The 17,047-nt window shown below is 38.8% G+C and overlaps 1 protein-coding gene across 1 annotated transcript in view; it reads left to right on the top strand.

Annotated features, from left to right (window-relative positions):
- Positions 1–17,047, top strand: part of SEMA3G (semaphorin 3G) — a 93,923-nt gene that overhangs the window by 25,743 nt on the left and 51,133 nt on the right. The window contains exon 2 of the mRNA XM_087709202.1: positions 10,897–11,057. Coding sequence (XP_087565328.1) covers positions 10,897–11,057 — 161 coding nt within the window. The remainder of the gene's footprint in view (positions 1–10,896; positions 11,058–17,047) is intronic.

Raw genomic sequence — 17,047 nt, 5'->3', positions numbered from 1 at the left:
TTGGACTGCCTTGTCCAATAAAATATTTTATTTGTGGCCTACTCTTGAGAGCTGTGACAGGAAAGCAACTATAAGAGTCTTCAGTGAATTGCTCTCTGGAGACTCTACTGCCAATGCCCTTCTGTCCTGCTTTTATATTTATAAATAAGTCAAACATTGCAAAACAAAAGTTTGCAGGGCTTTCTCCTATAGTAATAATCAGAAATCTTGGCTCTGGGGACTTGTCACTGCATACGGTAGGTAGCAGGGGCTAAGGGAGAGTAGTCTTCCTTCCAGGTATTGGTAGGAATCATGAATGTTTTCTTGTTTTTTGTGTTCACTACAGTCCTGCATGTTAATAAAATAATAATAAATAAGTGTAGCTCTTAGCATGGCAATCCTACAGTCCTGGCCAGCAATAAATCAATAAAGTTTATTATAACAGAATAACTTCTCAGGTTGTGTTGCAGAAATCTTGGTACATGATTGGAAGGAAATAACTCCCTATGAGTTCAGTTTTGGCACATTTTAAAACAAGGAAGAGGGCAGCTGTGCATTTCAAAGCAGTTGTACCCATATACTGATTTTCTTCTTGCAGGTCAATACAGGCTTCAAATTATTTATAGCTGGGAATTGTTTTAGCTTTCTCTTGTCCTTCTCAAATCTGTTGTTTACACCCTCTTTCTCATCCCTTCAAGCTCTCTCTTGTGTTGATAGGATGCATTTTGTGATCCCAGCAGGGTTAGTAATTATTTTCCGTGTGTGAGCTCTCATAGGATCAAGTGATTTTGGCCTGTCTGAGCCCAACCAGTTTCTCTAGAGAAATAATTACCCAGCCCAATGCAAATAAGCAAAACCTCAACTGGAAATAAATGACACAGCTAAAGAAAACAACACTGGGATGTGATCTGGGGAGGACATTGGGCTTTTAAAATAAACTCCTTTGAAAGTAGAGAGAAGAAACTCAAGGGGAGGATTTGCAAAGAGATTAAGAAGGCTGCATGAGAGAAGCTGATGACAGAAGAATTGAAGAGTGCATTCAGCATGTTGCAAACAACCTGCTAGTCTTGGGTTGAAACATCTGATAATTTATTTACCCACAAAAACTCTGAATTGGGTTGTTTTTATATCTCTGAGGTGCAGACCATTTTCATTTAGATTTACTAGCTCATGCATACTTTTTTTTCTATCCTAGCGGGATGGCACTTGATGGAGTTTGGTGGGATCTGAGGATGTTCAGATAATCTTAAACTTACAGCCAAAATTTTGTTCTGAAAGAAACAATGATAGTCTGGGCAAATTTTTTTTGGACATAATATAGAATTAGATAATTGGCAAAAACCGTGGGAAAGAAATCATAAATTGATGAAGGCAACTACATATGAAGAAAACCTATATAAAATGTTCTATGGGTGGCACTTTCCACTGGCGAGGCTAGCAAAAATATTTAGAAATATGTCCACCAAATGTTGGAAATGTAATCAAGTACCAGGCACATACATACTCCCATATGTGGTGAACGTGTCCAAAAGCACCAAAAAAAAAAAAAATTCTGGATGAAAGTGCTCACGTTAGAAAAAACGTTAAGGCAACATATAGATTATAAGACAGGGGTATTTCTATTAGACATAATACCAGAAAAATATGACAAAGAGAATGTACATTTGATATTACATGTTTTGACAACAGCAAGAATTGTATTTGAACAATAATTGGAAAAATGAGGACACACCAACAGAAGAAGACATAATTAAAAATATATAAGACTGTGCAGAAATGGATAGTTTAATACTAAAGATTAAAGGAAAAAAGACACAGAATACTTCCGAATTTGGGACTTGTTGCCCTATTTTGGGATCTTTCTTGCCACATGGGGATGATGTGTGAAAAACAGTCATGTCACTTTTTTCAGTGCCATTGTAACTTTGAATAGTCACTAAGCCAATGGTTGTAACTCGAAGAACACCTATAGTAGGGGTTTAAATAGTGTGATTATATTTCCTTTTTTAAACCCAAACAAAAGTCCTAGTTTATATGTCACCAAAGGAATGAGGAAATGCATAAAATGCCTTCTTTTTCTGCCTCTTCTGATTCTTGGTAAAAGGAAATCCCTCCTCCATAGGTGGTGGTAACACCAGCAAGGGCAGGTTAGTCACCACTTGTTTGGTAGAATTAACCAATAGACATAGTAACTTAGTCATTATCTTCTGACAGTCATTTGACTGTTCAACCATGACTCCCAACGTTCCTCACCATTATCCCATCTAGTGGTTGCTGGTGTGAGTTTGAGGGTCAATGACATTGGAGCATCACAGATTCCTTCATTCCTCCTGTTGTAATCCTTTCATTCGGATTAGAGCTGTGGTGGCACAGTGGTTAGAATGCAGTACTGCAGGGCTAACTGCTCACTCCAGGAGTTTGATTCTGAGCAGCTCAAAGTTGACTCAGCCTTCCAACCTTCCGAGGTGGGTAAAATGAGGATTCAGATTGTTGGGAGCAATTGGCTGACTCTGTAAACCTCTTAGATAGGGCTGTAAAGAACTGTAAAGTGGTGTATAAGTCTAAGTGCAATTGCAATTACATTATCTTCCATTATGCAGACAAATGAGCAGATTCCCTTTGCTATTGGCCCTTTTTTGTTTTTGCTTTTGTCAGTTGTGGTTGGATTTTAAGAGAAAGGGAGAGTCGAAGAGGTTCCCAGTTCTCATAATTGATAACTGGAACCCAATTTCTGTCTTAGTTAAGTGATTCAACAAGATGATTCTGATTTTTGTAAGGATAGCTACATTATGACATTTGAACAGTTGCTGTACAAAATGCTAGATTGTGGTTAATGTCTTGACTGCTTGTTCCTTTATGGTTGATGGTTGATTCTAAAAGGCAGAAGCTCTCCACCAATTTGATATCTTTATTGTCAATTACAAGGTTGGTTGTTGTATCTATGCTCATGATTTTGGTTTTCTTTCTATTTAATTTTAGTTCTATTTTTTTCTGAGCTCTTTGACTTTTATTACTAGAGTTTGCATATCCATTCCATTTATGTTTAGAAGTATCATCAGCATATTGCAGATTATTAATATTTCTTCCTCCAATGTAAAATGATACCCTTCCAATCCCTAGTTTCCCTAGTGCCAGTCTGTTTTATCATGTTTTGTCCATACTGTTGCTTTCTGATCTGTATATACGTTTCTCACGAGGAGAAAGAATTGGATTCCCATTTTCTAAGCACATTCCACACCTTATTGTGATTGACACAATCAAAGGCCTTTCTATAATCAATCACGTACATAGTGACTTCTGTTTGGCCATTCTTTGGCGTTCTCAGTTATCAATGTACAATCAGCAATAATGTTTTTTGTTCCTTAACATTTTCTTGAACATCTGGTAACTCTTTTCCCACATAAAATTCTAATCTGCATTGGATGATTCTAAGCATTATTTTGCCAGCATGCGAATTAAGGATAATATATGATCGTTTGCACACTCTGTTAAGTCTCCTTTTTTTGGTATTGGAATGTAGGCTGATACCTTCCAATCTGTTGGCCCCTATATCTTTCTCCAGGTTTGCTGGCTTAGCTTGGTTTGAATCTTGACTGATTCTTTTTCAGTTGCTCGCTATACTTCAGACCGCTCCAGTGAATATTCCATCGGTTCCTGCAGTTGTCCAACGTGGTAATGATTGGAATGCTAATCTAAATTAATCTTCTAGTATTATCTCAGTTAAGTAGGGAGTATTTAAATTGGCACTAAGACCACAGGTGGTTGAAAAATGAATCAATTAAATTATTTTAATCTCTGAAGTATAAAACAGATGTTGCACTCTCCTGGTCCCTTTATAAAAAGCTCTCCAGCCAAATAATTTCATCATTCTTTGATAGTCTTGATGGTGCATAGAACAGACTAGTGTAAGAGCTCTTCAAATGAATGTATGGCACAGACGTTCCTCTTTCAGACGTTGCTATACTGCCCCCAGAGGTGATTGACTCCTTTTGCCTAACAGGAGGACTGATCCTGGTGCCAAATATAATATTTGTGTGAAAGATTTGGCTCTTTTTTGGCATGTGACATAGATACCTTTACATTTCCTGATTTTGGCTCTAGTGAATAGTGAGGATACTTCAGGAGTTTGATATCCCAGTTTGAAGAGAGGCTTCCTCAAACTAACTTGCTGCCTTTTTTTTCTGTTTTAATAATGTATTGCCCCCTTAATATCCTAATTCTGATTTGACATCTGTGGAGAGGAGGGGTATGTGTGTGGTCTTAGGCAGTGAAGTATGACATATCATTCCTTTTATTGGGAGACTGTCAAAACCATTCCAGATGTATGGTGAAGAAGGACTGTTTTCTACCAAGAGGTGGAAATTGGGGAATTAATGGAGAGGGCTCCGCATAAAGGCATGTTAGTGGGAAAAATTTCAATGTTTTTGAGGGGTGGGAAGAGGCAGAATGACTTATTGTTGCCTTCTGCTCTAGTCTGAATAATTATGTCCAGCCAAAATGCAAAGGAAAGGAAGCCAAATGGAAGAGCAACAGTAGGACAATTGCTGCAATGCTGGGCTCTGGCATGCAACCCACGAAGATCAGAACAGGAGGCTTCTGTCCCTGTCCATTTGATATCATCAAATGGACGATATCTTCCATTACACCTAAGCTTAGCTGGAAGCGTCACTTGACTATGAGAGAGCAGGATGACCACAGATGGTGCTTCAGGTGCACAATCTCTTCTACCCTATGTTTATAGCAATCTGCATCTCCTACTTTTTAGGCCTGAAATAAATAATGGGTGTGACTCCAACAATAGAGTCTCATGGGTCTGGAAATTATTCATGGTATCTGTAGCTTTACTTGCCCATCAAATCCCTTGTTTATAAGAACCTATTTTGTGGATCTTGACCCATGGCTGGCTTTTTTTATCATACAGTTTTGGAGACCACTTTGCACACTTGGGATCCTTTCTGCATTTTATATTCCTTGTGCCTTCTTAGCACTGTGCCCTTCATAAAAAAAGAGAAATAAAAAAAAAATGCCCGTGAGAGACCGGAGCCTTCACCATTAACTCCTATGTATCTGATAGCTGAAAATGCAAATGATCTAGTAATAACAGTCAAGGAGCATTGTGGGGAAAAATGGGGTTAAGGTGGAATATAAAGAAAACCACACTAATGGCAACAGGTAGAACAACCAACTATAGAATTGACAATGAAGCTAAAGTAGTGGGTAGTTTCTGCTTTTTAGGATCAGTCATGAACAGTAAAGAAACCAGTAGTCAGACTAGCATTTAGTAAGGCAGTCAAGAAGGCCTTGGAAAAGATATCCAAACAATATGCTGTGTTTATCATATCATTTGTACCATTTATCATATATGGCTACAAAGATCAGAATAAGGCAAACCATCTTTATCACTCTATGGAAGCAAAAGTAGAAGAAGCAGAACAGGATGAATATTCACACTTTTGAACTTTGACATTGGAGAAGTCTCTTGAGAACACTGTGGACAACCAAAAAGAAAGCAAACAAATGGATCATTGCGCAAATCAGCCCAGAGTTTTCCCTCAAGACACAAGCAACCAAACTTAAATTATCCTGCTTCAGATACATTATGTAAAGATCTAGCTCTCCGGAAAAGCCCCTAATGTTGACAGAAGTGGAAGGAAAGAGAAGATGACAACTAATCACAAAATGGATGGATTTGATTATATTTGACAATGAGTGGACTAAAGAATGAGGCTAAGGGCAGAAGATAGATACAGAAAATCTATCTATGTGGTTGCCAAAAGTTAACACTATATAGTAGGACAATAAGGCAATCTTGGCATTGTACTTTAAGAGCAAAACATACAAAATGCTACCACAGTGATGTCATGGTGAAGAAGGCAAGTCAGAAATGTCCATATTTCAGTAATGAGGCATTTTAACTTTAAAATTGAATCATTAAATCCATTTGTATTTCCCTTACATTTTCCCACTTACTATCCATGCGCTCCCGAATTGTAGTATTGGATTGATTTTTTTTAAAAAAATTGTTTTATTTATTTATTTATTATATTTATTAGCCTTACTACAGGGTAACCTGGCGGTAATCTTGAAGGGCTTTTGGACTGCAGATTGCCCATCCTAGGGAGAGATCCAGAGCAGGCTTCTTCTGGAATAAGCTTTAAATTAGGCTGCAGTAGTTGAGCCTTTTTGTCAGGGTAGCAAGAAGGTGCACCAAATGATTAAATGCTGAGCCAAGATGATGAGGCTGAAATGAAGTCTGCCAGAGCTGAATCTGGTATGTGGGAGCATCCTGAGGTCAAGATTGGTTGTTTATCTCCTTCCAACTTATAATTGCTCAGCAACTTCTCCCACATGTCATCCTATTTGCCTCCCTCCTTCTACTGCTATGATTTATGCAGAAAACTTGTAGGAAAGGGGAAGATGTTGCTGGGAATTCTTGGGTTTAGAGAGGCAAAATGAGGTGGTGGGGGGGAAGAAAGCTACTGAAACAACGGCATTGCATTGCCTATTCAAGGAAGGCACAATTTAGCAAGAACAGATTAATGAAATAAAATTGTGCCTGAAAATTTGGCTGGAGGTGCAGAGCCTGGCAATGCATTTCAATAATTCCTGAGTCAGACCTGAGCAATCCTGTTAGGTATTGCAAAATATTCCGTAGTCAGATTCTTATAGCCAGTGCTGATTTAAAAGGTCAGAGATATATGGTCTGGTTTATCCTCCAGTGGAGTAAGGGTTATAAATACACAATTATACTTCATATAATAGTTCCAGCTTAGCCAGAGAAACAGCTGATGAATGCCTAGGAAGCCAACTGGAATGCTGGTCTCCAAGGATGCTTTCTGTATTGGCATGCCTGTTAACAGCTGGGAACTATTCAGCACGACAAGCACCTGACTCCAAGCTCACCATCTTCAGGGGCAAGGAAAGATAGATTCCTGCCTGTGCTAAGCAATTCCTTTGGGGATTTCTCCTCCTCAGGCTTGTATTTTCTCATCCCTATACAACAGAACAATTACTTTGTGCAATTGACACTAACCATCTGACTTGACGGAGGCCTCTTCTCACAAAGACTGTTTCCATCTTTTTTTAAAAAACTTCATCATACAGTATTTCAGCATTACAACAGAGGGAATGTTAATGCAGTAAATTCCACAGTGATGATAGTAACATTCAGGAATAAGCGTGGTGTTTATATATTGTAATATCACATCCTCCTGACCTTGGTCAGCCATATTTAACAAGAGAAAGCTCAAATAAATTTCAATCTGCAAATGTTTTTCTGTAACGAATAGACTATCGAGAAGAAAAATAAATACAGATGGTATTCTTTTGCAGATATTGTATCTCCTCCTGTTGAAGAACAACAGGCAACATGCTTATATCAACTTGGTGGTTTCTAAATGGGCTGAATCTTATGATGAGCATTTTTTATTTATCCCCATGTCAGCTGCTTTGACCATTAGGCACATTAGACCATTAGAGCCTTTTCAGTAGTAGCTCCGACCCTTTGGAACAATTTCCCCGTGGAGATTCGTACCCTCACCACCGTCCAGACCTTCCGCACAGCCCTCAAGACCTGGCTATCCCGTCAGGCCTGGGGATAAAGATCGTAATCTGTCCCCACCCGAATGATGAATGAATGTTGTGTACTATTTTTACTTATGTATCGTTTTATGTTTACTGTTTTGTACCCCCCTCCCTATATTTTGTAAGCCGCCCTGAGTCCCCTCAGGGAAAAGGGCGGCCTATAAATAATAATAAAACTAAACTAAACTAAACTAAACATTAAAACTTCTCATTAGCCCAAAGCATCATGGCCCTGCGGAATGAGAGTCAGGAATACACCTGAAGAGCATCTACTGAGCTTCAGCTATTTATAAGGGTTTTTGAAGGATTCTTAGTGCTCTCTGAGCTTGGTTGTTAGCTTGCAGTCATTTCATTACAAAAACTAGGTAATTTTATCAGTGTTAGTAGACTAGCACTAATGATTTTGTCCAGTTTGGAGAATGAAAATTGGCAAGCAATGGTGTATTAACCATTAAGCAGACTAAGCACATCCTCAGGGCACCAGGCCCAAGGGGGCATCACAAAGTTGAGAAAGAAAGAAAAACCAATGAAGATTTGTACGATATGTACAAAGGAAAGTGGCACCAAGATTTATCAGTGCTTAGGGCACCATTGAGCCTTTATTTGCCACTGTTGGCAAGCAAACAACCAAACTCAGAGAGCACCAAGGACTCCTCATTTCAACTCTGAACTACAAATATTCTACCTAAAAGGGGTTTTAGTCAATATTTCTAGTTTCTCTTTTTGCTCTTCTTTCATCTTTCTCCCCAGTTTTCTTTTCCTGACTTTTCTCCACAGTGTTCCAAGACCTCAAATCTACTCCAGCTTTCAGCAGCCACAGATAAGACTCATTCTGCAACTGTCAGGGAGTTAATCCTTTGTCACATAATTGACTGCTTTATAGATATTTCATCCTTTAGCCTTTTTATCAGCCTTAAAGAATCCTTCTGTCTTCACTCCCAGATAATGGCAACTCCTTCCAGCCTTTCAGAGGGAGGACCCAGCTTTCCTAGCTAGAAAAATTTCTTGGGAAGCTGTCAAAGAATTAATTGGCCCCTCCTAAGCATGGATGTTAATTTTCCAGGTTTAAACCCCATTCTTTCTACCAGCCATATTGCTGCTGAGGCAAGGTGGATGTAACAAATATTATTTTTGTAGCCACCACTTCTTCTTCCTAACCAAAGTAGAAATCTGAACCAAGATTGTTTATATTGTATCCAATTTCCCTGACATGAAACCATTTGCTTCTTGACAAATTCAGTACACTGTATATCAAGAGCAGAAACTCTTGTAGTAATTGATTTAGAAAAACCCTCCTTTATAATTCGTCTCCTCCCCTTCTGTCCCTGAAACTTGTGAAGTTTGTGAAATTGAAAGATTAATTCTGGCATTTGTCATGATCTTGCAGTACATTCTTAGGTCTTACTCAGATGATGTTAGAACACCATTTCCAGGCCCTACACCCTCCCTGAAACTAGAGTTCTTGGAGTTTGGTTACAACTAAGTTGGAGTTCTCTTAGAATGAAGCTCAGAGAACACCAAGGACTCCACAGTTCTTGGAGTTTATGCCAAGTATGAAAATTCTCAGATTTTGTGGTTCTCAGTTTCAGAAGTGTGTGCTTTTTCAAACTAAGAAAGATGTTTAATGAATAAGAATAACACATTACAAGATTATATTGTTTTTTTAAAAATACATTTAAAAAAAAATGGGATTTAGCAGATTTTCTGAGATACTAGTTGAATCTGTCACTGTTGTCTGGCATGCACTGATTTATATAAGAAATGTATTTGTCATTTGACTTGCACTAGAAAATTAACAATACGATCTCTCTTCATTTCATAGCACAAAAAATTAGGAAGCTGCATGCATGTGTGTATATCTTTCTTTGCAAAATGGGACCACAAGAAAAGGTTATAATTTGGATTGTTTCTATTGAGCATTCCAGTCTCCAGCCCTGCTCTTCTCTATTCCAGTTCTTTTCCCACCTATTTTTTATTCTTTCCAACCCAAAGGAATGTTGGAAAAATTATGTAAAGAGGCACAGGACTGCCTGCCCATCTGTGGGTCAACATGGTAATGGTAAAAAAACAAAAAACTAAGCAGAATAGAATTAAATTTGATGCAGCTGGAGAAGCCAGTAAAAGATAGGCTAAGCTTGAAAAATCCAGAAAGAAAATTCCCTAATGCATCCTTACATAGAGCCAACTGCAAGCCAGATTGATTGATTGATTTTATGTGCCATAAAATAATTTTCAACTGCTAGCAACTACCCATATAGATTTTTTTCCATGATAAATCTATTCTTAATCTGTTCTTTCAAGACTCCCAATGGTGCATTCATTGCCACTATAGCAGAGTCCATCACCTTGTTCTTATGGTATTATCTGCAAGAGGAATAAGGGGGCTAAAATAGTGGGCAGAACTGCAGATTGAAGCCTGATCTCTTGCTACATATATATGATTGATGTACATACACTGGGAGGGGCTTTGATGGCTGCCATTTTGGTCCATTTGGCTCCCTTTTTGTAGATGGTTCTGTGGAGGAGACCAGAGAGGGCAGAAATTCTTGAATGTGGCTGATTGCTCTATTCTAAGACCCAGTAGTGGGTTTCAAATTTTTTTACTACCCAATGCAAAAAACAACCCAACATGCAAACCAGATGTTCAGGAATGGACTTCTGGTTTGTGAGTTGGGCTGTTTTTCATGCTCTGGAGGCTTTAGGGAAGCCACCTGAAGACTCCGGAGGGTGAAAAACGGCCCTACGGGCAAACCGGAACGCCATTCCTGAACTTCTGGGTTTCCCGTAGGACCATTATTTGCCCTCCGGAGGCATCATGGAAGCCTCCTGAATCTTCCAGAGGGCCTCCAGACGGGGTGGAAGCTGTTTTTGCTCTCCCTAGACTCCTAGAAAGACTTTGGAGCTTGGGGAGGAGGAAAAATGGGTCCATTGCACGCCAAAAGTGGGGGTGGGAGGGGTATCGCATGCATAGCATTATGGGTGTGGGCACACCTATGCACAATCCCCCTGCGCTCCCCCCACTTTTGGCACGTGATGAGAAAATGATTAGCCATCATTGCTATAGAGTAATTTTTGTGTCTATCTAAATATTCAGCAACTGGCCCATATCCTATATTTGCAAAAACACATGACAAAATTCTGTTGGAAGGAATGAGACTTTAATCACAGCAAATTCACAGACAATTGCTATAACTTACTTGTTGCTACTCCCTTTTGTTGAATTGTGCCAAGCAAAGCAATGACTTACCCAAGCTATGTGGTACAGAGAACATCTTCTATTTCAATATATTTGTCCTAACTTTTTTGTTTTGTCATTTTATTCCTGTCTCTTAGATCTCCTGGCCACTAACCGCTCAGTCCTGTTTCTTGGTCAGCGGGGAAATTTAGACTTTCGTTCCCTGTACCTAGATGAATACCGTGATCGCCTATTCATTGGAGGAAAGGACACCCTTTACTCCCTTCGGCTAGACCAAACCAATATGGATGTTAAGGAGGTAATGCTCTTAAGATTGATTGTTTACAGTCAGGTATTTGTAATAGTACTGATTATTTACATAGGAAAAAATAAAATTCTCCCCATGGACCTTCTTCATGGTGGCTTCTGAAAGGAGAGCAATCTATTGATTCTCATAGAATCAAGCAAACAAGCAAGCAATAAAGTGAGAGAAGCCAGAGACTTATTTATGACCATCAAATGGCCTCATATTCAGCTGACATTGGAACTAAAATTTCACCGTTCATACTATAATTTAGGAATGTATTTATCATATGATTTTAAACTAGTGATTGGCATCTAGCTGACCTTGTCTGGACTCCAAGCTAAGCAGGCTCAAGCCTGGGTCATAGCAATAGTACTTGGAATTATATACTGCTTCACAGTGCTTTATAGCCCTCTCTAAGTAGTTTAGAGAATCAGCACATTGCCCCCAACAACCTGGGTCCTCATTTTACCCACCTCGGAAGGATGGAAAGCTGAGTCAACCTTGAGCCAGTGAGACTCAAACTGCAGGCAGCCGGCAGTCAGCTGAAGTAGCCTGCAACACTGCATTCTAACCAATGCGCCACCACAGCTTTAGTGCCTAGTGAATGGAAAGCTAGGACTGAAACCTAGACTGGGAAGTCTCCTCCATTCTCGTCCCAGGAGATGACAAGTTATTTCCCTATAGTTGCCAAGAAAACTACTACATGGACACATCTGTGAGATCATTAGGCATCAAGCTCAGCAAAGTGAAAGGAGACTACAGTTTGAATAGTCTTGTAAGACTCTGACTAGTTGGAGACCTACTGTGGAGAAAAAGATTATCTGTTTGCAGTGGGGATAAATAGGACTAAGGTAGAAGAGAAGAAGACTTCAAATCCTAGGTTTTAGGCAGAAGGACTGGATGCCCGCCCTTTTCCACTGGAAGTTCCACTGCCACAGTTGGCAGATTACCAGTTCAGCCCACCATGGGTACTCCAGCGGCTTCTCCATGACCACAGTAGCAAACGGGGAGAGAAATCATTGGTTTACCTGCTCTGTAAAAAATTGGAAGTGAATTTGGAAACAGCCATTTGTGTAATTTGTGGGAACTTTTTTGTAAATTATTGAGATACTAAGTCTTTGCTTTTATATTAATCTTAGTTATGTATTTCCCTCCTGCTGGCCAGTTTAGATATTATTGGGAAAACTTCCCATAAAATGTATACTTAACATTAATCTTCCACATGTTAATAGTCAAGTGCCTCTACAAGCACATTGAGTTGTGTTTCTTTTTATATTTTTATTTAGGAAATGTTTAACAAGATAAAAACAATATAAATTTTAGAAAAGAAATAGTGAATAGATAAGAAAGAAAATAGGAAAAAGAATACAAAAAAGAATGAAAAAAAGATTACAACAAATGGCATCCAGTCTTCTTAGCAGTTATTATAGATGTTTTTATATTTTGTCATCTCTTTTTAAATTTACATAATAATTTCCTGCTTAACAAAGTCTACCCTTCTGAATCCAAAGTTAATTTTCCCTTTCTTTTGCAAAAAGTCCATAAGGGATTTCCAATCATTAAATATGATTATTTGTCTTTCCTAATCAAGCAGGTCAATTTTGTCTTCCATTTTAATTCTGTTATTTTTAGCAACCATTCCTCCATTGTGGATATTTCAGAGTCTTGCATGTTGACTTTTATTTGTCTCTGTGTGTGGTTTTAAATGTGCTCATTGAGTGTTGCTCTAGCATGACCAAGCACTTTTCAGTAGTTTTAGATCAGGATATTAAGTCATCCCTAGAGGAGATTTTCTTCCATAGAAGTCGAAACCTGAGATGGACAGAAGGAGCTCTGCAAAGTCAGACCTAAGTTCTGGTAGAGTTAAGAGCAAAGCGAACTTTATTAAATAGAAGCCAGAAATGTGACACTAGATTGGATAGATGGATGAGGGTTTTGCAAAATATACAGCCCTAAAGAGATTATATTGCAATTAAAATAATTGAAAGCATGGGAAGCTGAGACACAATCAGGTTTTGAGTAATTTATAGAAGTTTACAAAGGGATTTCTGCTATACATGTTAAATGAGTAAATCAACTGCTAGGTCAACCTTAGTATAAATTGAGATAGGAAATTAGATTTGACAGGTTAGGAATTTTTAGTACAAGTACTATGCAAACTTCTTAATGGTAGTTGTTCTCTTTCTTTGTTCATTAATTCTGTGAGATAGGCCATTAACACTTCATAAGCCTATAAAGAAAAAAAAATCAAGACTATATAGAGGGAATCTGTCCAGTGAGAAATTAAATCCAGAATTTTTTCCTCTTCTGGTCTGGCCAACATTGTTTTCTCTAAATCATGCATGTTGAAGAGAATTGCTTGATCCCGTTTGTGCAAAGATGTATATTCAGTGGAAGCTATTTGCAAATGCATAAGGCTGCAACTCCAAGGTAAATTATGGACTGTGTCCCATTTGTTCTTTGTGGGATCACTGCAAATTCATAGAACTAATATGGCTGGAACATATGTTTAAATATATTCTATGACTAATGTAATGGGTTTAGTCAAGACAGAGTTTGCCATTGAGGCTTGTCTTCTTTGTATCATTGGTCTCTGTCTGGCCCATGTGTGACATAGCAAACTTTTCCTCTAATCCTTGTAAAGAGGTAATATAAAGTTATTCTGCCTAAATCTGGTCTTACTGAATCAGTCAATAAAAGAAAAATGATTTCATTAATCTGAAGAATATAATAGATGCAATCAGTGGAGGGATTCAGCCAGTTCGCACCACTTCGGGAGAACTGGTTGTTAAGTTTCTGAGCAGTTTGGTGAACTGGTTGTTGGAAGAAACCATTAGGGCAGAGAACCGGTTGTTAAATTATTTGAATCCCACCACTGGATGCAGTGACAACAGAAGAAACCTAATTATATCTGTGTGTACTGAATCTAGACTGAAGAGATTTATGTGTATGGATGTTTGGGAAAAGAGGGGATGCAATAGATAACCTCTGAGCGTGCAGCTATATATGTCTTGGAATTAGTTCTGCTTTCTTTAATCTGGTTCCCTCTAGATGTTTTTGGTTTTAATTCTCATAATCACTAGCCAGTATCATCATTAGCCATGCTAGATGGAAGGTTATAGAGGTTGGTCTACTGCAGGGGTGTCAAACTCATGTTGCCATGTCATCATCACATGACATATCCAGACTTTTCCCCCCTTCACTAAACCGGGTGTGGGTGTGGCCTGTGTTTGATGCATCCGGCCCGCGGGCTGGAAGTTTGATAGCCCTGGTCTATTGTATAGAGGAAGTCTTCATTAACAGCTTTGAAAAAAGTAGAAATCCAGCATGTAGGGAATATAGACTCATAACCTATAGTTGCATTTGATCAGATACTATTTTGACTTTTCCCTAAATGGCCTCCAGCCAGGGATGTATTTGTCTTCTCTTCAGTTTTTACTGTATATGTAAAAAAAGGACATCTAAAACAACTTAGGTTTTGAAGCAAGAAGGATCACCAATAAGATCAGGGGTACTTCTGAATTGGCTTTATAGAGTTATCTGTTGAAAAATGTTCATTTTTTCCTTTAAATCAATTCCATCATGATCTTATGATGCATCCTGGTATATTTTGCTCAAATGTTGCATTGTGAGTACTTGATATATTTACTTGGATGCCTAAAGGGAGTCATACACTATTATTCATTAATGTTGAAAGCTTCAGTTTTTGGTACTTTGGTTTTTAAAATACGGCAGCTGAAAGCCAAAATTATAGTTTTCATTTTAGATAGTCTTCAGGCGTTTGTACTGCTTACCCTACTGACCTACAGGAGTCCATCCTTGTTCGTGTTTTATTAATAAAAGACATGGAAACAAGCTCATATGATATATTACGTGGGACAAGAGCAAATTTATTCTTCTTAATTATATAGCTTGACTTCTTGTGGCCATTTTGAAAGGAAGATTTTGAGCACCATTGCATTTGGATGAAATTTTAGCCAGTTGTAAACTGTAAGGTTTTTAGAAATAGCAATTTGTCATTTATGCATACCTAAGTTTCTGACGGTGTCAGACCACACAAAAGAGAAATTAAAAGTCAACATTTACTCCTCTACACATCTTTTTAAAAATGAATGTTTCTCTACAATTTTCCTGCCAGCTCATCTGCCAGTAAAACAAACTTTATAAATCAGGTCTTGGCTTGCATAAACAAATAGGGATAAAAGTGCCAAATTGTGGGGTCAGGTTAGGGTTAATCAGAAGTCCCTTATTTAAGATTTTATCTTAATTCTTTCTTGTGTCATGAAACTACAGCTCAATAACATAATTACTATGTTTTTGTTTCAAGTAAAACCATCTCAGAGACGCCTTCATTTGAAATATTGAGATAGCCTCTTAAGTTCATTTTCTCAGAGTAGATAGATGAATAGATTAATTCCAAGCAGCATAATAAAATTTAGTTCTATTTTTAACATTGAACTGTGCTGTTCGTTCGTTCGTTCGTTCGTTCTCTCTCTCTCTCTCTCTCTCTCTCACACACACACACACACACACACTCACTCACTCACTCACTCACTCACTCACTCACTCACTCACTCACTCACTCACTCACGTGTTAGGAGTCTTTATTAAGGCTTCCAAGCCCAAATTAATATTCTCCAGCAATTTCCTTCTCCAACACCATCACACCCCCAATGAGTTCTACAGGCTACTCAAAAGAAGCCAGTGCCAGTCCACAGTGCAAAGGCAAGGCAAGTCCAGAGTTCCAGAGGCATGATCAAAAGTTCAAGGTACAGAAACCAGTCTGAGAGTCAAGACAAGAATCACAAAGGCTAAGAACACACAGCAAGGGAACCAACATGTTGTTCCCAGCATCATTACAATCCACTTGCTGAACTAATAGCTGCTTCACGCTTCATGCCCCATCAAGAGGGGCAAGGCTGCCGCCTCGCAAGTAACCTGGCTGACCTGTATTGTACTTGCCTCCTCTCAGCCCTAGCTGCTCTTGGATTGGGGGAGGAGGAGGCAATTCTTCCTGATCTGCATTGACCAGCTACATCTACAGCTGTGTGCCTTCTCTATCTGAAACCTCTGGGCTTCCCAGCTGCAAATGTGCCTCTCCTGTCCCTAGCTCAACTGGTTGCTTGTTCAGTTGCTCCACTGTACTTGGCCCCTCTGCTCCTGGCTCATAGCCTCTGGCAGCCTCCAGATGTTCCTCCACATCTCCCCCAACATCCCTGGGTCCTGCTGTTCCTTGTCCAAACTAACATCTTGGGAAGCATCCAAGGAAGTCATCACACAATCTTTCTCTTTTTTTTTTCATGTCTTCTAGTTTCATTCTCTAGTTTTCACTTTTGATGATTCTAACATTTCTTATGAATGATCTAATTTCTGGTCCATTTTCTTAGTTCTGGTCCATATTCCTTCCATTGCCTTGCTTCCCCTTCACCATCCTCAAGAAACTCTTAATGGTGCTTCTGAGCCTTGCCATGCAACTCAACTTGCAAGCTGTAGCCGGTGCATGTAAAGTCAATCTACTTTCCTTTGTTTGTCCGCACCAATTGCAAATCACAACCACTTTCAGGAATCTGTTACTGCTGGTTGAGTGAGTGTGAAATGTGAACCCGGGAGGCAGGAAGCATGGTAGATGATGGGCAATCAATCTGCCAATTAAAAAAAAAACCTTAAGGAGAAACATGCTTGCTTGAGTATTCTACCCACAATAGAAATATGGGAAAGTCTGATTTTATGCTTTTGAAAAAAATCTAGATTTTTTTTGGCTGCTTGTAGCTTACCTGTATGATTTTGCAGCTGGTGGCATGAGATAGATGGGACCACGTCCAGTAGAAAATTGGCATGGGAAATTTTGGTATGATAGGACTTGTATATTTTCCTCTCTGGTGGATATGTGTTGTTCTCTTTTCCTTTCGCTGATTATTTTCTTCTTAATTTCTCTTTTTGTTTAGAACTTGTTTTGCTAAGATTTTTTTTGACAGTCACTACATATGATTTATAATGCTCGA

This window comes from Thamnophis sirtalis, unplaced genomic scaffold, assembly GCF_051295495.1.
Source record: "Thamnophis sirtalis isolate CommonGarterSnake01/CBP01778 unplaced genomic scaffold, rThaSir2_p1.2 scaffold_3, whole genome shotgun sequence".
Classification (NCBI taxonomy): Eukaryota; Metazoa; Chordata; class Lepidosauria; order Squamata; family Natricidae; genus Thamnophis; species Thamnophis sirtalis.
This window is presented reverse-complemented; position numbering and strand designations above follow the sequence as displayed.